Source organism: Agelaius phoeniceus, chromosome 1 (assembly GCF_051311805.1).
Source record: "Agelaius phoeniceus isolate bAgePho1 chromosome 1, bAgePho1.hap1, whole genome shotgun sequence".
Classification (NCBI taxonomy): Eukaryota; Metazoa; Chordata; class Aves; order Passeriformes; family Icteridae; genus Agelaius; species Agelaius phoeniceus.
Window position 1 is genome coordinate 111,082,053 of NC_135265.1, and position 22,093 is coordinate 111,104,145.

At 36.1% G+C, this 22,093-nt stretch overlaps 1 protein-coding gene across 7 annotated transcripts in view; it reads left to right on the forward strand.

The window, feature by feature from the left end:
- The window catches only part of ASXL3 (ASXL transcriptional regulator 3), a 127,982-nt gene that overhangs the window by 56,874 nt on the left and 49,015 nt on the right, over nt 1-22,093 (forward strand). For 4 of the 7 annotated variants that reach the window (XM_077185200.1, XM_077185213.1, XM_077185208.1 and 1 more), the window contains 3 exons: nt 1,381-1,489; nt 2,853-2,964; nt 12,504-12,625. In XM_077185200.1, the coding sequence (XP_077041315.1) occupies nt 1,381-1,489; nt 2,853-2,964; nt 12,504-12,625 (343 nt within the window). Of the gene's footprint in view, nt 1-1,380; nt 1,490-2,852; nt 2,965-12,503; nt 12,626-15,470; nt 16,252-17,258; nt 21,128-22,093 lie in introns of those variants that run through there. The other 3 variants (XM_077185215.1, XM_077185224.1, XM_077185228.1) reach the window with 3 other exon arrangements.

The window sequence follows — 22,093 nt, forward strand, 5'->3', positions numbered from 1 at the left end:
GGCCTGAGGGCACTTTATAGTTTAATTTTTACCGGAAGAGCAATTACCACACTATCGATCTTGCCATTAAAATAATGATATATGTACAGTAAGGATGAATTTTGTTGTAACAGAGCCATGGAAATCAACAGAAAGCATAACCATATGAAATACAACAATTTCAATCCAGTTTCACGTATTAAAAAAAAAAATCAGACTTGCAATTTTCAACCAAGATTGGATGTTGTGTTATAATACCACAGAATAAGGAAGAATAATTTCTGATGAACTTTGAAGCCCCTGCTCCTGGTTTATAGTTGAGTATATAATTAATCCTGAAATACTTTGCAACACACTTAATTTAATGCACAGGCATTGTTCCACTTAACCAAGTGGAATATATTTACGTGGCTGAAGATAAGCGTGCGTGCAGACTGGGGACCCCAGGGAAGAAGCACAGTTTCAGGCTCAGTCCCTGAGTACACCGTGTACAGTAGCCAGCAAATGGGGATAAAGATGTGATAGTACATCTATAGATCTTGTACTTCAATTTTTAAATTAAAATAAAATAATTTATGACTGCCTTCTTCCCCAGCATTTTTTAGATCAACTTTTCAGAATAGTATACATCTAGCTAGGGTAGGAATATTTGCTTTCTTTTTCTGATGTAAACATGTATATAGTACAAAGATATGCCTGTCCAAATGCTCATTTTTTTTCTAAATGTGTTGTGTTTCTTTTTAAATAGTCCTTTAACATGCATTCCACAGTGGTATTAAAATTATTACCTTGAGGATGTCAGTCTCATAATCTCTAAAACAATTCTAATTCGAAAAGATGATATTTCATAAAAGGCACAAATGTGCTTATATTTGTGTATAATAATGCATGCTGACCATGTTGAACCAGAAGAAGGCTTTACTATATATCACTTTTAATTTTAAATGTGTTCTTTCTGGGCTCTTTAATATTCTTTTGTTGCCTTTCATCCTATGGGATGCAGCTGCCCTTGAACTTGGTACTGTTTTGATCATTCATGTGCAGCAGCCACATTGTCTGTAACATTTTAAAAATGAGGCTTCATGGTGTTATTTATGAAGTAATTTCACATAAATATTTGGACTTTGGTTCTTTCAGAATGTGGAGCTGGTTTCTGTATGAAGAAAAACGTAATTATAATTCACAGACTTTTTGCCTCAAGCCTAGGGGACAGATGCATATGATTAAGTTTGAAACTGGCCTGTTATTGTAATGTAGATGTTTTCAGGGTTGAGAGAATTAAAAAAAAAGGCGGGGGGGTAGACAAAAAAAACAGGCAAGCATGAGTTTTTAAAAAAATAGAATGAGGGAATAGTTTTACAAGAGGCACTCAATCTTAGACTGCACAATTTTATTTTTCAGTGGAACCTCTCCATTAGCCTGCCTGAATGCAATGCTTCATACTAACACTCGTGTAGGTGATGGAACATTCTTCAAAATCCCTGGGAAATCAGGACTCTATGCTCTCAAAGTAAGTTTAAATTTTGTATATGGATTGTACATAGAGCTATTAATCCATTTTATGAATGTCTCAATAGATATAAAGGTAAACAGATTAGATTCTTTGGCAAGGAAATGACCTGATAGTCCTTCTAACTGCTTTCAGATGTCTTTTAAAAGGATTTATAATGAAAGTAAACATTGAATGTTTTATCCTAGAAAGCATATACGTGTTCTTGAATTTGGCACATGGTATAAAAAACACGTAGCTTAGTTAAAATGCTGCTTTACTGGAGTTGTTCACAGTAAGGCCTTTGTTTTAGGACTAGTGAGCTCAAGAGGATCACTGACTTTCTAATTAAGTAATTGTATTGATGTTTGATTTTTGAATAGTGAAAAATTATTTGCAAGTCTAATATAAATCAGCTTTTATTTCAAAGGTTGCATCATTGCTTTTGAGAAGGAATATAATTATAGTGATAGAATTTTGCCTTTATTCTATTTATATTTCTTTTTAATTTTTTTGGTTTGGTATGAACATGATGTTTATTGTGGGTGGAAATTTTTTCTTGTTGTACATGATCAAACTTAAAGGAGTTTCACAATAGAAGTGGAATAATGTGAGGCAGAGATGAGAAAAAAGAAAGTGAGGTTATCTGCTTGGCAGTGTAAATGTAGTCAACTGAAATTTTAGGCTGGGGCGAAGGATCTTTTGTAATTTATGACAGATGTATTTGATGTAAGGGTATAAAAATATAAAAGTATATAAATTTGTCAGCTCCTGCTAACTAAAAATCCTGAAATACTTGAATATTTGCAATTGAATTAATAGTTTTCAGAAGCTGTCTTTCCTAATTTACTAGAACAAATGCTGTTGTTTTTCTTTAAATCGGGAGATATTCTTGGCACAATTCCAGGAATTCACAATCACTCCCATGCTTGTGAGCTCCAGGTTGCTTCAGCTATTTGAATTCAGGAAACAGGCAAAGGCAGAAAAGAAACATTAAAGGATTTGTGTTTTGCTGCAGTGTTGTAGACACTCAACTGGAAAACTAGGATTTTTAACAGCCACACAAGTCTGTTTCTGTTAAAAAAAAACCAAGAAGGAAAACTGGAAGATCTTGCATTTTATGTGACTTTTTTGGTTTTAAAAAGATCATGTTATGACCTCACAAAACAGCTTTTTTGCTTTTAGTTTGCAAGTTTTTTCATGAAAGTCTGTTTTTTATGGCTCTCTCTAGAGTAACTCACAGGCATATTTTATTTTATTCTTGGTTTTTCTGAAATGTAAGCATGAGAGTACACTGCAGTAATCTATTTTCGGAGATGCAGCAGGATCATGATTGATTTTTTTTCTTGTTAATTTTATTTTTATTTTTATTTTTTAACTGTAGAAAGAAGAATCAACATGCCCTACTGATGGAACATTGGATTTAGGATGTGAATCTGAGTTAGATGGCACTGAAATGGCTGAGACAAACAATAATAATGGAGAAGAAAATGGTGGTAGGTGATTTAATCTCAATATTAGAGGGCATATTTTGGGGAAAAAAATTTGTTTTCTTCAGGTTTTCATGGTGTGATTTCTAAGCAGTATAAATAATCTTTTGTACTCAGTGGAACTATTTTGAGTAATTCCCTCTCTTTTTTGGCCTTATGAAGGAATCAGGAACGCTAAATGCCTTTATTTGACTTAAGGTTTTAAAAGACAAAGTGTAATGATGTTGGGTGTGTTTTCAGTAGGTAATTTTTTGGCTTACATTTTTTTGTTTAGGGCCCAGAGCTGAAGTATAATTTGCCTTTACCAGGCTTCAGACTGGCAGTTGTCAGATTCAGACATCTCATTGATTTCAGTGTGGACATGCAGGGTTGGTCCCTCAGTAGAGTTCTGGGCAGAGGACAAAGGTTTGTATTTTTTTTTCTTTCAGGCAGAGCTACTCCTGTTTGCCATCATCACATAATGACATCTTGAAGTATCAAATGCTGTGCATTTTTTTTCCTCTAAAATAATGGCAAACTGAAACATTGAAATAACTTAAAAATGGCAACCTTAGAAATATTTTTTTTTCATTTTTGAGAGTTAATAATTATTCATAAGGAGAACATCAGTCACCTAAAATTACTTTGCAAGTAACAAGAGTATTATTATAACTACACTCATAGTGATTATAAAGTGAATGCTTTATTTAAAAAAAATAAGACTGTCCAGGACTTCTGAAATGAACCTTCCCTTGATCAGTTCTCTTCTGCTGTCCCATCTCAATCTGTCCCACAGCTGGACTGCTGCCTCCTGTTTTGGCTTACTTGGTATATGGTGAGACGGTGTCCTGTCTACAGCTAGGGCATGAAAAGGCTCAGCTCGTGTTGTTGTTCTGCTACAGACTTCCTTTTTTAGCTTGAGCAGCTTACTTAGCTCCCAGGCTGCACCTTTACAGGACTGATACTGCAGTTTTTGTATTGCTCTCCAGCAGCATTGGAAAATCATAAAGTGTTCAGTGATAGGAGTAACAGAACTTCCCAAGGCATGTTGTGGGTCTGTCTAGGACTGAAGTTTTGAAGCTCTGTGGAAACAAAGGTCCAGAGTTACTAAAAGTCTCTGCTTCTTCATTTTCTTTGATATATGATGTCTATAATTTAACAGACTCTGCATGTGCAATGGTTTGATTGCTACATATGTAAGTGAACTTACATATCCTTTAACAATTCCTCTTTGATACTCAGAAAATTTGTTGATTGCAGGAAGAATAGAGCAGTAAAAAGCAGTGTAAATACAGTTACAAATACAAAGCAAAAGTTGGTGTTACTTGTCGTAAGCAAATAAAAATCATGGCAAAAAAACCCCAGGCAATTATTTAGGAGTGTTAGGATGTAAATAGGATATTATAGGATGTAAATAGGATGTCATAATTCCAGAAGTAGAAAATTGCTGGGTTTTGACTGGGAGCAGGCTATGTACTATTTTCACAGTTCACAGTAATAAAAATAATTATAGCACTTGTGATGACATAAAAGAGAAGCTGCAAAAAATTTAACATTTTGAAATAGAGCATTAAATTACACCTAGATTGGTTTTAAAGCTGAGAATTTTCCATCCTTTTTCATCTTTAACAAATCTTGGAAAACTGCAATATATTTAACATTTTGAAAACAGGACATTTTAATTCTTTTGTCCTGCAATGGATATCAATGGATATATTTTAAAAAAGTATGTGGGATGGCAATAGTGAGTGTCTGTTGCATATAGAAAAGCCAATGCTTGACACGATCAATTAAGAATTAAATGCAGCATATATTTAATAAATAGCATATCAGTCAGCTAGTACAGGACATAATTTTGCCAAACATGCTTGATGATATCATTTCTTGAGGGTGCAAGTTTGTTGTTAAAGATACGATTTATATACACTTAGAATTCTGATTTCATTTACAGTATAGAAGGCTTGGCTTAAAATAGGACCATGCCCAAAAAATATGTCCAGCTTTTGGTGGATTGGAATTACAAATTATTTAATCTGCAAAGTCATAGGAATCACCATCCACAGTAGGCATTTTGCTTTGGAGGATGTGATTTGACCACTCTTCATTCAATATTTTTTATGTCTGTAATTTTTTGAAAACTATCAAATCTTTCTAGTTTAAATTTATTGGTAATAAATAATAATTGTGAGACTTCTTGTGATTGCCTTGTAAATTATTGCAGTTGAACAGCATGAATTTGTTTAGACTTTCAAGCAAAAAAAGAGGTCATATTTATGCAGCAGAAAAATGTGTTCAATAAATCAGTATATCTGAAAAGCATTTAAGAATCACAACAGAAAATAAATTGAACATGAATGAGATGCTTTTGCTAATTAGTCCAATGTAGTTCTTAGACTGTAATTCTGATAGTACTGATTAAGGAATATAGGCAGAGATTTTCCTTTGGGTATAGCACTAGCTAAATGATTACCAGTGTATTGCATTCATTATAGCTGTAAGAAGGAATTAAGGTAAACAGGAAAGGATTTATAAAAGACACATAAGAAGTCCTGTGTGAACAAATACCTCCTTTGTTCTGGGGAATTTAATAGGGATGGTCTCATTAGTTTATGAAAGGTGAGGTGGTGACTTGATCGGTTTGTAAATATTTGAGAATAGTTATTTCTGTAGAAAATATTTGGTCTTACAGTCCAATTACACTTTTCACACTAGAGCTGGGGATTTTTTTTCTTTCCAGGAAATTATTCTGTGGCATAAAAGTAGCATTTAGTTCAGTGCAAAAAACACTTCATTAAATTCTCTGACTTGTTTTAGAATATGTGTGATACCTATGAGGATGGGCGTTGCTTGCACATTGAATTCTTAATTGCCCAATTGATTACATTTTTATTTGCCCTTTTCCACTCTGATAGAGTCCAGAAGCCACAGTTCTGACAGATTGATCCGAAATTGTTTAACAAGAGTTTAAAAAATGCCTCTTCAAATGTAGCTGGAAGCAAAAGGATGGAACTGTAAGCAACAGCCTCAGCCCATTTGTGGGCTTTTAGACCACAGTCTTTCAGAATAAAAGGTACCAGCTGACACTCAGAGAAGAATCACATCATTCCTCAGCAGGCACATTTTTTGCACTATAAATGCAGGCTACTGAACAATTTTACTAGCATAACAATATAAAAATTCCTAACCATTATGAAAAAAAGACTTGGCAAAAGCTATTACACCACATCAGTATTGCTAAGTAGACAAGTAGAATGGTCACACCTCAGGATTTTGCAGATGCTGGGGAGAATTTTTCTTTCCCCACCTTCTCCAAAGGCATATGTTAAAGAAACTCTTTATGCTACAGTTGATTTTGTTTGAAATGGGATTTCTAATTGAAGCTCTGTAGCAGTCCCATATCTTTAAAATTCCATTTTCCTCAAATACAGGGGTAGCATGTAAAGATGCTGTGGGTAAAAGAATTAAAATCCCAATTACTGTTGCCTGGGAAAATGATGACTATAATATCCTTTTGCCCATCAATAGGATGTTCAGTTCTCAAAAAGCATTTGTCCCTAGGGTTTCTGAAGCCAGGGCTAATCCATCAGCCACGTAGCACAGTTGATTAAAAATGGTCTTCGTGCAAGCCAATGGAATGCACAATGATGTACGTGTGGAGGACACAGAAATTCCTGCTGCAGCGTGACTTCCCTCCCCACCTCAGCCCCAACAGGGCTTCTCATGTGTGCCCAAACACCAGCAACGTGTGTCTCCTCTTGAAACACTTTGGTTTTCAGCACTTCCTAGAACTGTATGTTCTTCAACTATGAACATGAAATGGCAGAATTAATTCCTTAGGTTAATTCCTTAGGTAATTTTCTTAGAGATAGCTGACAAAATGATGGACAGCAGAGGATTATGTTCATGCTGAATCCTGAAATTTTGCTTTGTAGCTACTGTGCTTTTGAACGCCTTATGCTTTTTAGACTAGGAAGCCCTAGGATAACTCTATAGCAAAGAGTGTATATTCACCACTGTTTGAAACCTGAGTCCCCATTTGGACATTCAGTTCCTTTCCAGGAATGGAATTCCTGGTGATTCAGTGAAACCTTTTACTGTTAGCATCTTGTCTCTTGGGAATAATATTGGATGATTCTACTGAAAATGTTTGTGACACGTGGCAACATCTGGATGTGAGATAGATTCTTCTAAAAGCAGAAGAGCAGCAATGAAGTAGCAGCTCAAACATAGCATTTTGGGTGACACATCAGCAAGAGAAGTTTTTCACTTTGCTTAGATTTTTTTGGTGTATTTTTCTTTCATCTTCCTGCAACTATAAAATGAAAATATGGTACCTGAGATTGAGCTTAATTTCTTTTGTTTCATTACTTCTTGAAGGGAGTCATAAGAATAAGAGAAGATACTGTGAAGTTTGAGGATGTTTCTCATCTGTTTGGTTTTTTTTTCTGTACATTAGTTAAGGAGGTCTAAGAAATTGGTGGCTTAGTGATGACAGGCTGTATATTTTCAGGGGAAAATTTTGACTTGCTTTGGAATAAGGATTCACAGTTTTCTAAGTTTTGTGAAATGTTTGGGCTCAAAAACATGCTACTAATAGATGGGATTCAGTGCAAGCTACAAAGCTGATGTGGTATTTGATGTCTTTTTCCAAAAGATACTATTCAATACTATTTATTAATTCACAGTGCTAGTATTGCTTTTCAGAAAGAATATTGCAGTCACTGTAGTACTCTTGATGTATACATCTGTTTTTGCTTGCTTTGGCAAACTCATACAATTAACTAACTCCCAAACTGGTTTTCATTTTCAAGAGCTGATGGCAACAGCCAAGTTCTGAATTGTTCAGTTTTGGCAAGTTGGGCTCTAGAGATCAAAGAGTGATGGAGGTGAATTACTCGATACATCTGTGCTGGCAAAGTGCAACTATTTATGTCAATACAAGTATAGGTCTGTGTCACCCAAAGAAAATATTGAATTTTATGGATATTTTAGGGAGAGCTATTGTGTGTATGTTTTCCTGAGGGAGTTCTCTCTGAAATTTCATATCTCCAGAGTGTGTGCATACATTTTATGCTTGAGGTAGACTCTAGTCTTTAGCATATGGCAACAATATTAATTTATGTTTTGTAATGTGGCCATTAGTAAACAATCCTTCTCATCTGCTGTGGTTACTTTAAAAAAAAAGGAAAGTGGACTGCTGTTGATTTTGCTTGTTTGATTTTAAATCAAGATGATCTGACTGAAGTAGAAATTAATTGTGCTGTTTATTTTGGGAAAATAAGCCCTTTACTGGGCAGGAATTTCTCTGTCCATCTAGTTACATAAATCTGTTTACAGTTATTCCTAATAACTTTCAGTGGCAAGGAGACACAATAATTTTTTGTTGTGTTCCTCAAAAAATTGTTTCTTTGAAGAAACATGTGTTCTAATATGTTTTACATGGGTGTCATTTATTGGGTGGGGAAGGTAAAAGGTAATAAAAATAATGGAGATAGCCTGTAAAATTTGAAATTTAAAGACAGCATTGCTTATTTTTATAAATTAAAGCCTTTCATAATAATTAACAAAACTAGTATTGGAAAAATGGAAGAGGTTATTTTAAATGGAGTTTGCCAAAAACATTTTTAACGTACTCTTTTTGCTACATAATTCTAATTCTATCGTTCATGTTAACAGTCTCTGAACACTCACTAAGGAGGTCTTATCTTCAGAAACCCAGCTGCTCTTCCAGCTCATAACCTAACAGTTTACAGCTTAATAGTTGCTTTTTCTTTATTCCTTCACTCGGTCCTGGCCCTTGAGGAAGCCGATTTAAAGAATGGAGCCTAATTATTCTCCACTAAATGGAAATGCCTCCTGTAGGCTTAAAACCACTCTTGTTTCCTTTTTCTCCTGTAGCAATAATGGTGAATCGTCTTTATTTGCTACCCAAATATTTTCCCTCTATCTGTCACATTCTCTCAGGGCGTTTTTTCCCCCCTCCCCAGCACCCGGTTTATTTTTAGCATTCTTTTCTGATACAGATTTTCAAGTGAACATGGATCTGATAATATTCATGGATCTTCAGTGCTTATGGAAAAAGTGGTTGCAGCTTTCCAAAGTTGTATATATGTACAAAGAACACTTTAAATTTGTTTTTCTTTTACTGTGATCTTTGGTTTCCATAGGAAAAATGTCTGTTTTGTTCTTAAGGCATTGGGTTTTTCACTAGGATCATCAATGGTGACTTCACTTATGTATCTTTCTGTCATATTTTTCCCTTTCTTTATGTCTGACCCATTCAGAGAAAAACAGTTGGACTTTATCCGTAGAAATTAAGAAATAATGACAATTTCATGTGGTCACATGCATTTTAATGCAGTCACACTTTGGCACAGATTGATTTAAATTGCTAAGTAGCAGAAGATGTTTTAAAGATTAAATTTATTCAGTGTCTCATATTTGTATTTCATTTCATACAGAAAAAACAATTATTGTTTTTTAACAATATCTTGATTATCTTCTAAATAAAGCTTGTATGTCAATTTTAGTATTATTTTTTGCTAATAAAATCAGTAGACTCTATAAGTTATTAAGCAATTGTATAATTTAACACAATGTATTTAGATTTTTAATGCTTGTGTCTTCTGCTTTTGGAAAATAGGCAATGGCATCTCTTACTTACTAGAGGGTTAGGTTCATAGCCATGTTTTCTATCAAGCTGGTTTTAAATGGAAATGGAAATTTAATTAAAACATAAAAAGTGACATTTAAAATAGTTTCCTACTATCTTACTATTTTAAGCTACAAGGTATCTGAAAAAAAAAATAGAATGTACAGAGTAAGTTTTATGAATGAAGTATAATTTGTTATAAATAAATTAGGTTGAGTTTCTCTAATCACAGTGTCATTTAAAATATTTTAAGCAGCGTATTTCAACCTCATGTATGTATTTCTTTAATCATGAACTACAGGAAAAACTCAGGATTTTTTTCAAAACTCTGAACAAACTAGTTTTGGGTTGCACTAAAGAACCCAGCCTGAAGTGAGGTATTCTTTCTGTATCTGTAGGAGAGATTGCAGTGATGGAAACTTATTGTTTCAGGGGGTTTCAGTTCCAGTTGTTCCACTCACTAGAACAGTCCCTCTTTCTTGGTTTAGCTTTGTTTTAAAAGATTCAAAGGAACAGAGGCAAAATAAACCAGTACACCAAAATTATTTTATGCAAAACTGAAGTAATTATAGGAATTGAAAGTGTATATATATATATATATATATATATATATATAAATTCTGTCACAACTCCAGGTTTATTGTTAAAAGAGAAATAAATGGAAGTAAAAAATTAATAGAGAGCTATGCTTATTTTTATTCCTGTTATATCATGACTTTGATGTTTTTGGTTGTGGTATTGAGCATCATCAGATAGTTGTCAAACCTCTTGAGGATGAGCTTTATCACCAAAATAAGTAGGGGAGACTCCTGGATAATATCCTAGATCACCTTTATGAAAATCTGAATTTCCCATTTCAACAAGAAGGTAATAGGAGTTGCAGTGAATCCGGGGAACAGGAGTAGGTTTATCATGACAGGTCACGTTGTATCTCTCCTGTTTCAGGAGGGGTGCTTAAATTTACCAGTTTCCATTCTTTAGGGATTTTTGAATGTGTTCTCTTCTCCTCTTGTTAACTTTGGGGTTTGTGTGCACATGCTATTTCTGGGGTTTCTTCTTCACTTCTTTGACTCTCAATTACTCTTTGACAGTGAAAAAAAGTTTCTTTGAAGGAGAAGACAAAATCTGGGCGATTTGAAATGTCACATTTTTATTTTTACGTAGGTGTTCTTTGTTTCAGGAGCTTAGCTGTTGCAGTGATTTGGATTATATAAAGCAGCTATTGTTTGTTTTCTGCTGACACTTTGCAGCTCTTTTACGTTGTCTTATTTGATAGTAAGCTTTGCTAATCATGTGGAAAAGATTGATCCAAACCAGGTGATTCTGTAAGCTCAGAACCTGTTTTGTGTTGCACCTTCTTTGTGTATTTTGACAAACCCTGCAAGTATAAGGGAAAAAAAAAGGACAAAAATCAGTTATAAATCTTGTGACAAAATAGCATTTCTCTTACCTGGCAATGAAAAATTCTAATCTAATATGAGAGTTATCTTGGCACAATAGCTGTGCCATAGAGTGTATTCTCTCTTACTGAGGTAAGTTTTAATTACTTTTTATTTCAGTGCAAAAAAAAGGTTTAATATCACATGCATCTTGTGATGGCCATTACTTATTGATAGCTAAATTGTCTGTGTCTTTTTGGCTTACAAACACAAATCAAAGAACATTACAATGTTTCTTCTCAGAAACATTGCTAAAGGCACGGGACTTAGCTACTTCAAGTGTCTGCTCATCCCACTGAAGGCTGGGCAGAGAAAATAGATTAACACTGGGCTACATTATTTCTGGCACGTCTGTGCAGCCTCTTTGAGTGTATTCAGACTATTCTGGTAGTGTGCAAAGTATGGCAAATCTTGGGAAAACATTTAGTGCTGCAAAACATTATAAAGAAGGTATGTCAACACAAAAACCAGCTTTGAATGCTGCTGGAAGGCAGACTTGGACTGAGTCAGCAGAGTAGAATGGAAGAAAATCTGCTTCATTTCTGGATCCATGCTAATGCTGGTTTAGCTGGGCACTCTTAGGTTACTAGTGAGAGTAATAGTAATGCAAGGCATTAAGAGTGGAAAGGTTTCTACAACCCTTTCAGTTGAGTCTGCTGACCACCAAGACTAATAGGATCCTCCAGCTATTCTCACAGCTTTCATATCTGTTTAATAAAGCTGTTAAAAAAAATCATATTTTCATTTATTTTTAACCAAGAGACTTTTTTCTGTGTCGCATGCAACATTTATTCAAGAGGCTGTTTAATGCAAGTACTGTAGTATTTGTTAATTAAAGCATGTATTATTTAGAAGGCTGACAAGTACAGCAGCATGTATTACCTGACAAGTATAGCAGCATGTATTACCTGAGAGACCAGAATTCATCTTGCAGGATATTCCAGTCTACCCATTAAAGAGCAAAGTGTGTTCTTAGCTTTACCAAGAGGTACTTGTAAAGTAGGTGAGTCTGGCTCCTAAGAAGGCATTACAATCTGGTATGAAGTTACATACGTATGAATCTTTTTAGATCCAGGGGTCATCAGTGTCTCTTGTATAAATGCTCATTTGGATATCTTATAATCCATTAAAATGTGTTGATGAGGAAGGTAGTTTTTATCTAGTTACTGTGTGAAATCTGTTAAACTATTTCAGTTACCTTTCAGGACCTGAAAGGCAAAATATGCAAGGCCTTCTGAACTGCATAGAAAGGGTATGATGTGGTACAAATATTAGTGAAGCAGTGCATTTTCTTAGAATATGGCTGGATTTTCAGCTAATGTGGACCTCAAGATCAGCTGAATTTTCTACAGCAAGCTTTTTGTTTTTGAGGCATTTGCTTGTGTTGGTTTATTTTTCCATCCTTATGACTCTCCAAGAAATAGGGAAGGTAACCCCCGTAACAGTATTCTGATATTTTATTTCTTTTTATAAAGTTTGCCCAAAGCAGACATCTGAGGAAATGTCTTCCAATCGTGATTCAAGCCTTACTAATGCACCGGTGCAAAGCAAGCTAGTATCTTCCTTCCAGCAGCACACAAAGAAAGCACTTAAACAGGTAAGCTTGTATTGACTGATCATCAATTGGCTTCCCTTTAGCATCTCTGTCATTCCTCTGTGAGTGGGATGTCAGCAGAATTTAAAGAGTCTCCTAAGGATTTTTAGTGTTATGTTTAGTGGCGTTTTGTTGCTATGTTTTTTGCGAGGGTGCAATCCTATTTGTCATGAGTTTGAAGGGGTTTTAAGTGCAGTAAGCACTTAAAGTCAATTTCAAGTAAGCAGAATTCTTTATATTATCACACCCCTGCTTTTCCTATGTAAGCATTTGTGTTGAAAATTTTATGAGGTTGATAAAAACTTTTAAAAAACTTTGAAAGAAGTGCTGCAGATAGGAAACACTCTAGGTGTACTTGTTCAGTTGTTCTTTATGATCTGCTAACTAATTTTTTTTCATACTGAATTTGCTACTACAGGGTATAAAAGTGGGGTTGGGTTATTTTTTAAAAAAACTTAGGTTTTGGATGATTTAGGTTCCATGATAAGTATTAAAGCTTGCAAAAGCAGCTGATTATTCAAAGTCGCCTATTAGCTGAAAGCATAATAATGTGAAAATTATTTTCCAGCATTGCCAAATTAATTCAGCTTACGGCCAGAAAAATGAAAAATGAAAACTAAAAAGCTAGAATTCAAAAATCCTCTATCATGACCTCTTCTCCATTTGGAGTTGAGACTTTTCTAAAGTGTTAGGATAATGAGGTGATGTTGTAATTTTTCTCACAACTGCTCTCCTAGTTATGCTTAATGAAGATCTCGTATTTCATGGGGTAGTTTATTGCTGAGTTCTTTGTTTAGGCTTAAGTTAAGCAAAGCCTGTGCACATCTCCTCTAAACACATTAGTTTTTCATGTAGGCTGAGTTTAAATCCAATAAAATTAGTAGAAGTTTATCATTCACATAAGGTTATGTTGTATTTAGAGTCTTTGAGGACTGAAAAGGATTATTAGATTGGGGTCTTACACGTATTTGTTCAGGAAAATTGAGCAGTGGGCACAAAACAGCTCACTAACCATTAGGATAGTTGTGAAAAATTTACACTTCTTGGAAAGTCTTCTATACAGATCTTTTGGGATCTGTGAACTTCCCTAGGGGTGGAGGGAGTAGGCAAAGGGGAAAGGAGGGAATAAAAAGAGCAAAGCCACAAATGTTTGAACTTCTGTAATTGTTTAAACTCTACCATTTGTCATTTAACAGATATGTAGCATTGAGAATAATTTTAAAAGGGCAAATTAATCAGAATAGCTTAATTAATATAAAAAGTCATAACATTGATGTGAATCTTTGAAAACATTCCCTAAGGCAATAGGGTTAAAGCAACATCAGAAAGTTAAGTAATCGATAAAAAGAAATTACTTTTAATTAAGTTGATGGTAATTAGATCCTGTACTTCAGAGTATGAGAGTAGCATTACAGCTATCAGCAAAATGTTTTCTCTATGCACAATGTGAGACAAATGGGCATTTGTATAGTAGAATAGTAATTTTTTGCTTTGTTTTCTCTTAAAATTTCAGATGTTGGCTTCTGCCATATATATATACATTGCAGGTTTTTTTTGGTATTGTAGTAGAGGTGAATAAACCTTAACAGTGATTTTATTTATAAAGTTGCTGTTAGAAATTTATTCTTTTGCTTTCCAATCTTTCAATTACTTTTATGGATGCATAGTACCTAAAATTCATACTAAGAACCTGTCAGGCCTTTGAATACAGAAGAAACTTTTAGACACACTATGTAACACTCTTACAACCAACACAAACTTCCTGATTCCATGCTAAAATAACAGAGGATAAGCCATCATCATACTCTCAGCAAGTGCTTGTAATATATAAATGTATATATACTGTGTATAATATACTGTAATGGGGTCTTCCTTAGCTGTTGCTTTTTATCTCCTGCAAAACAGTCTTCAAAGAATGAAAACCTACAAGTCAGTTTTCAGTTTCCTACTCAATTTATTTAAAACCAGTGTGTTCTTCACATTACTTTGATCTTGTATGTATTTGTTTTGTAACCGCTAAAAATAAAGTAAGAGGGAAGTTGATAATGTGCAGTTCTGCTTGAAGATTTGAGCTGGAAATAGAGGATTTTCACTACTGTTTATCTACTTATTAACTGCTCATATGTAATTCTCTTTAAATTATTATGTGCTGGATTTACATATGATTTGCTTTTTTAAATGAATTCTGGAGATATATTCTTGGGTTTAGGTTGCAATCTCCTGTTTGGCTTGTAACAGCCCACATTTCAGGATGTTCTCATGAATCAAATTAGTCACAATGCTGCCTTTCTTGAGCTCTGCAAGGAGCATGGAGGAAATGGAATTTTTGGGCCCTGGCTCTTGGTTTTGACTTCTCTCAGGTAGCAGTGGATTCGGGGTGTTTTGCAGGGACTAAGGAGGTTTGCAGTTGCAGTGGATTTTCATAAGCTCTGTGTCAAAGATGAGCCCTTATGTCCTCACCTTTCAAAGGCTGGGCTGCCATTTTGGTCTGGAAACTTTCTAGCTTCACCACCTTCCATGGTGTCCTTGTTGGGAAAGAGATTTTGAGTGTTTTACCACTGAGTGTGTTTTGTACTTCCCTTTGATTTCTGACAGAGTTTCAGTTTTCTCTTGTAAAATGCTTACACTTTGGTCTGAGTGTGATATCCCCCAAACAAGTTCCTGTTCGTGAGGGTATAGACAAGAGCCTATGGTGTAGAGCTGCCTTTTATGCTTGGCTTTCTGATGGCAGATTTTACAGATTTCTGTTTCCCTTGAGCTATTGGAAGTGCTTGGGCATGTGTGCCCAGCTGTTGCTGATCTTGTACCTTTGAAAAGAAGGCTTATGGCACGCTGATTTCCTATCAGTACTGATCAGTTCCATACTGATTTACCTCATTTTCACACTCGAGAGTTTTGGCATGTAAGGACCTCTTCCTGGGAAAGTATTGAACTACTCCTGCATCTGCTAGCAGTGGTACATGGTCACACTACTGTGTGCATTATTCTTGCTCTGGACAAGGCTAACTCCAGTATGGACATCAAGTCATGGCATAGTATCTACATGCTTCTGTCTGGTCCAGTTTCTGTTCCATTGACTTGAGGTGATACTTTTTTGTGGAAGTCTTCGCTGTATACAGATTTATCTTTATCTATCAAGATGTTCTTGGAACATTTCTCAGAAGAAAGGATCATACCTGCAAACTGGCCTCACATAGGTAACACTGAGAATGTGTGAATATCCAGGACATTGAGGTGGTGTTAGTGTCTGTTGGACTCTGATAGCCAAGTGTAAGAGCACCTTGCCCGTCAGTGTACCAGGTGGTGCCTGGGTCAGTACCAAGAGAGGAGAAAGAACTTGAAGATGCGCTCTAATGGTGTCTGGGATGATAGTAGACCTCCCAGACATGGAAGAAAATCCTGCCTCCCTTTTGGCACTTTGGAATCAGCACCAAGAAGGGTACCCATAAATTTTCTGTTGGGAGAAGAGAAGGATACTCCATTCAGACTCAGGATCTGAATACAGAACCAGGACATGTCTGAGACTGTGCTGGGCATCCAGATCTCTTTGTAGAGACAGAAACTCCAGAGACAGCAGCCAAGTGGGTTTGGGAGGAGAGAAGCTCAGGAAATAAGGGAATCAACACAAGGTATGTCACTGCCATGGTTTGTTTTGTTTTCCTTAACTTTGGGCTTTGTCTGCATGCTTGGTGGCTGGGTTCATATATGTGCCACTATATAGTTCATAAAGTGGGTAGATGCAGTTTTTTAATGAGAAGGAAAGCACACATTTGTAGGATTTATTCTTATGATAGAAATGGCAACTCCACACCCTTTTTTTCCCTGTGGATGCTGTCACGCCCCAAGCAGTAATAGAGCAATGGGGAAGTTAGGGTTTAGCGCATATATTGCTTCTGAATTGTAGGACATTAGATGTGTCCAGCTCCAAACAATATTTCAGGCTGACATTTCTACCACAATGTAATTCTTATTTAGAAACTAACCTACAAGAGACTAAATTTCAAGATGGTTAACACTGTAATTTAGCCCTGATTTACCCAAATTCATATAACTAGTTTATCAAGATATGTTTGTTTATTTTTCTTTTTTTTTGGACACAGGTGTCCAAGTATCTAGGTTGACACTGAAGGTAAAATCCTGATCTCCCATGAGGGTGGTGTGAATTTGCTTTCCTGTCTTCAGCTCACACTGCTTACCTCTCTTTGGGAGAAGAGCAAACTCACGAGTCTTACTCCCTCCGCACTCATTCTGTTAGGACTTCTTTCCTTGACTACAGCCAGATGCAGGTTATCTTGAAGCATTTTGCTGTCCATAGGAAGTAATCCACTATGAGTCTGTCTGTGGTGTCTCTCGTTTGACTCATTTGAGCAACTGCTCCCTCACATGCTCTAATATAAGCCTGATACATTTGCCTGCCCTGCTTTCCCTTCCTCACCCCAAAGAAGCAAAGGTGACAGAAGAGATCATTATGATTTTGTCCTAATCACTTAGAATTTAAATGCAGGGTGTCTTCCTGAAAGGCTCTGAAAATCCACTGTGAACTGAGAGGTATTTTTTGTACTGAATTCCTCGTTATAGAGAGTTTGGTGCAGTTGCTCAGTGTTTCTCTTAACCACCTTCTTATGTTTCATTTCAGATGCAACAAATGTACCAATGCCACAGTTGGAGAATTCTGGCTGCCTAGCTGAAGAATTTGATCAGATGTCTGGCAACATAAGTGATGATTCTTGACAAATTTTCCTGACAACAAATGGAAAAGAAGGAAAACATGTTGCTTTTTGACTTCTAGAGAGACATGGGAAGGGACACTGGAGTTTACAAAATGCATTCCGGAAAATGGAAGTTTGAAGATGATAAACTAAACTGATTTTCTGATTGCCAAGACAAGTCTAGGGAAGAGGACAGAGAAGCTATGGCAGGGAGACTGCATAAGGGGGAAAAGAAGCTGGGAGAGCAAGAGTTCCAGCAGAAGCTGTTCAGGGAGTACATGCATTGCCCGAAGGCTGGCTGCACGGTATGTCCCTCTAAAGGTCCCTATGCATGGGCAGCACACACCAGCTGCTCAACACAGTGCTTTGGTAAGACCCAAGACAATGTTTGTGAGACTTTCTTCTGGGTCATCCCCGTGGTCCTCAGTCCTTCCCTGTGATGGAAGGGAAGGGACAGGAATCCACACAATCCCTGCTTTTTACTGCTTTTTTTATAAGTGCCTCCCAGTTGCTGGAGCGTTCTGCTTGTTTCTCCTCTAGGGGTGTTTGCACAGCAGGCTCCTGCATCTTTTCTGTTTTAATAAATGTATTTTAGAGAACTTCTTAGTCTGAGAAATCACTAAAGAATTTTAAAGCACATTTAGGTGTTGAAGTGTAGTTGCCCCTCTAGCTCCATGTCGGACAGTATCCCTCATTTAAAATATGTCCTGGCATGAGCATTACCTTTATTTAAACCTGCCACTGCAACATAGTGAAATCTTCTTCCCAAATATAGGTTGAAAGTGTTCTCTTCTGTTTTGTAGATGCAGTGGCTTTTTCCAAGTCTCAGGTAGTCAAGCTGAAGATAGCAGCCTAGTTCTAAGCATTGCATTTACCTGTCATGTGTTTCTGTAAGTAGCCTGTCCCTTAAGTAGCCTGGGGAACTATTTCAGATGGATTGGTCATTGCTGTTGTATTTATGAAAATAAAATCACTAGAGACTGGAGTCCCAGTTAAGCTTTTCCATTGGAGTTACGTGATTTTTCCTTGTAGAGACAGTGAATATCTAAGTATCTTCTTTTGGGCCATGTGAAAGGAACAGCTTTTGATTTGAATAGTTTGTAACATGAAATTATATCCAGGTGTCAATGAATCATGCCTTGATTTTGAAGTGCATCCTAGAAAGTGTTGGTCTTTTCAGGAAAAGGCAGGATTTGGAACAGCTCACAACTCTTCAGAGCTCTAGAAAGCCTCCTACAAAATGTTGACAAGCAGTTATCTGCAAATGGTGTTCCAGGAGCTGTTGGGTAGGTCCCCAGAAGTCTGTGTGCTCAGGATGTGTGGGCAAGCAAGAGTACCCAGGCTGAAACAGGATGTCAGGCAGAAAGACATTACACTGCTTACCTTGGTGCAATGTAAATTCTCTGAGTGGTAATATGAGAAGATTTTTGATCTGCAGAGTCTAGCCATTAAGCCTGTGCTGTATGCTTTGGCCCCTGTGCAGAGGGTGCTTGAAAATCAACACATCATGGAAAGTGTTGATTACTGTTTTAAGATTTTGTATTGACACTGCTATCTTTGTTTTAATTTGTTTTTAAACTGCTTTCTACAAACTGTTTCCTTACCTACATGTGCTTTGTTGTGCCAAAGAACCCATTTCCCCATAAAACACTTTTCAGCTGATGGATGTTGTTAATTTAATACTACACAAAACATTAAAAAAAACCCAATTCTTCTCTTTGTTCTAAAGCTTTCACTGTGTTGATGCATATGCTATCATCATTCCCATTCACATGCAAGTCAAAACAGACATTGAACAGATCACATGTGTTTTTTGTCCTTTTTTCTGTGGTTGGGAAAGCACCAAAAGCATTTACTCTGCAGTCTGTCGTGATCTGCAGCAACTGTAGCTGTGACTGCATTGTTGCAATCCCATAGAAAGTAGTGTAAGCTTGCAGGTGTACAGACACACATGTGAACAGATAAATCTCCTTGTTCTGCCCCACAAAGGTCCAAGCACTTCAGTTCAGTGTTAGTTAGCACACAGGTAAATGTTCAGTGTTAATGTGTACTATAGTCCTACAGAAAGCCCTACTGAAAGCCCCTGAGCCCTACTGAAACCTAATGAACAAATTATTTTTTATTCCAAATACAGATGTAACTATCCCAAGGTAGGAGGATGGCATGGGACAAGAATAGATGCTTATTTGAGAAGGTGTTAGCAATTGTTTCAAAATAAACCCCAGGTTTCCAAACTTCCATCCTGCTGATTCTGACACTACTTTTCATCTCCAGATGACCAACTGTGTACTCTTGGCATCACATGAACATGTTTAGTGTACTAGTATGGTTGGAAGTAAATTAATTTGCTTTGGAAATGGCATTTTGTGCTTTGTAGTTGTTTCCATAGGACATCTTTATTGTGTTTTAATCTTATGGTTGCATGCTTATGACTGAGTGCTTTGTTTATGTTTAATATAAGAATTAGTGGCATCTAGGAAATAATAATGGGTTTACTCTTCATGATTTGTGGTGCTTACTGTTTTAGTTTAACTGCTCTGTCTGTCTGTGAAACAGGTTGCCACTGAGAAATTTTAATTTAACTGAGATGTGGGAATTAAAGGCTCTTAATTTTACTAAACAAAATGAGGGTGACAGAGAAGACAAAGACTGGATTTGGTGGTGGTGTTAAGTGAATCAGTGATAAACCATAAGTCTGTTTCATCTTTGTCAATTTGGGATCCATAACCATGATGTAGAGTTGTTACTTATTTTGTGCAAGAGACTTTGCTCAGTGTATCATAGCCGGTGTTTTCACATGGCAGAATGGAGGCATTCCATAGCTTTGCATTTCTGATCCATAATGTGTGAAATTTCAAAGGTTATGTTTCATTACATGAGTTTCAGAATGTAGACTTGACATTTATGGAACAAGTAGAAATCTGGGACGATGTTGCTTAATGCAACCAAGTGTTACATGTCTTTGTTGATAATGACTTAATTTTTAACATTCTCAGCGTGTCACGCATTTAAGCTCAAATGAAAGTGGTTTTCTGCATTAATGGTTTATCTGTGTGCTCCATTTTTTCATTCTGAGTTTAAAAGATGTGGGAAAGAAAAATAACAAAGAAAATTGCCGAGCAGCAGTAAAATCAGAGCACAGAGGATGACAGTTTGCTTCTGATGCTCTTTTGGGGAGGTATTTTGCTCCCATCTCCAGTTAACGTTTTAGTTTATATTGTTTCCTTTCGTTCCTGCTTGAAAGATGACTTTGAGTTTTTACTGAAGACAGTCAAACATTGTGTCACATGGGTGAAGAAGTCCTTCCTGTGTTAAGATCAACTAAACATGAAATTACTATTCTTAAGAGCATATAATGGCATTCATGAAACCTCCAAAATACTGCTATACTCCAGTAGGGATAGAAACTCTCTGAAAAGCAGAAGGAACCTTGCTCTTGTCACCTCTTTATTTAAAAAAACCCACTTGGAATTAGAAGTTCACTGTTAATTTCATGGTGTTTTTCTTTTGCCATCTATCTTCAGAGTTTATATTTTCTTAATTTTCATCTTTTTTTTTTTATTTTGAATTCTTTGGATGAAAATGGATTGATAGTTTACTTAAAGATTTTGGCAATAAAAATAACTTCATTAAACCAAATAATTATGCCAAGCACTGTATAATGACCATGGCAGTATTATTCAACAGATGGTCACAGGTTCATTTTTATGAATGGGAATACTGGGAATTCTCCATACTCATTATGTGCGAGAGATTCACAGATGTCCTTTGCAAATCTGCTTGTGAAAGGCTGGATGTAAGTATTATGTTTTGGTGGTAATTTTAAGAGAGCTTGTAATGTTTTAACTTGTATATTACATGAACTTTCATTTCCTTTCATTTTTTTAAAATTTATTTGTTGTACAAATAGGATGGTAGTAATGTCTTACAGAAGACTACAACAGTGATAAGTTCTAGGTATTTAAAACATGCAGCTTTTTTAACTCAAGCATTTAGCATGACGTGATTGAATGCATTTGAAATGTAAACATAGCATCTCATTAAAGAAAAATATTCTTTATTTAAGCTATCATATGCACTACATGTGTTTTTTTCTAATTTGCCATAGTGAAAATGACACCTTTCCATTTGGTAAAATCATCATCTGTTTCTTGCAGTTCTGTAGGAAGTCCAGCTAGGAGGTTATATATCTCTAAATATGGATGAGATGGAAAAGGCTGTGTCTGTGAAAGATGACAATGTAGTATGTGTTAGTTACTGTTTCCGTATCTACAGTGATATCTGGAACCATTTTTCTGTGGAATAAGTTACAACATTTCTCATTTTCTTCAGTGCTAGTTATAAATTTGATTTATTTGGCCGTGGTGACTAGGAAAGCACTAAATTAGCTTGGCGCACTAAAAGCTCAGTATAGCAGGCATTTGGTGCATGTTTCACTTGGAGTAATCTCATTGACTTCCCAGCTAAGTAGAATTAATCTTGGGTTACAAGCTTCTTGTCTTATCCTACAGTAGTCTTGTATTCTAAAATGAATGGCCCTCAGGCTAGGTATAGAGAAGTTTTATATTTGTCCTCAGTGGAGACTACAGAGATTGTCCTTCTTTTGTACTTAACTCCTTCTGGTGTTTGGCTTCCCTTGAAGCTGGGTGTCAGTCAGCAGTTTCTCCTGCTGCTGGGTTGTCTTGCAAAGACTTGTCAGCCCAAAAATTTCAGATCCTGCAGCTTCGAATTCAGGGGAGAAATTAGCACAAAATTTTTATGA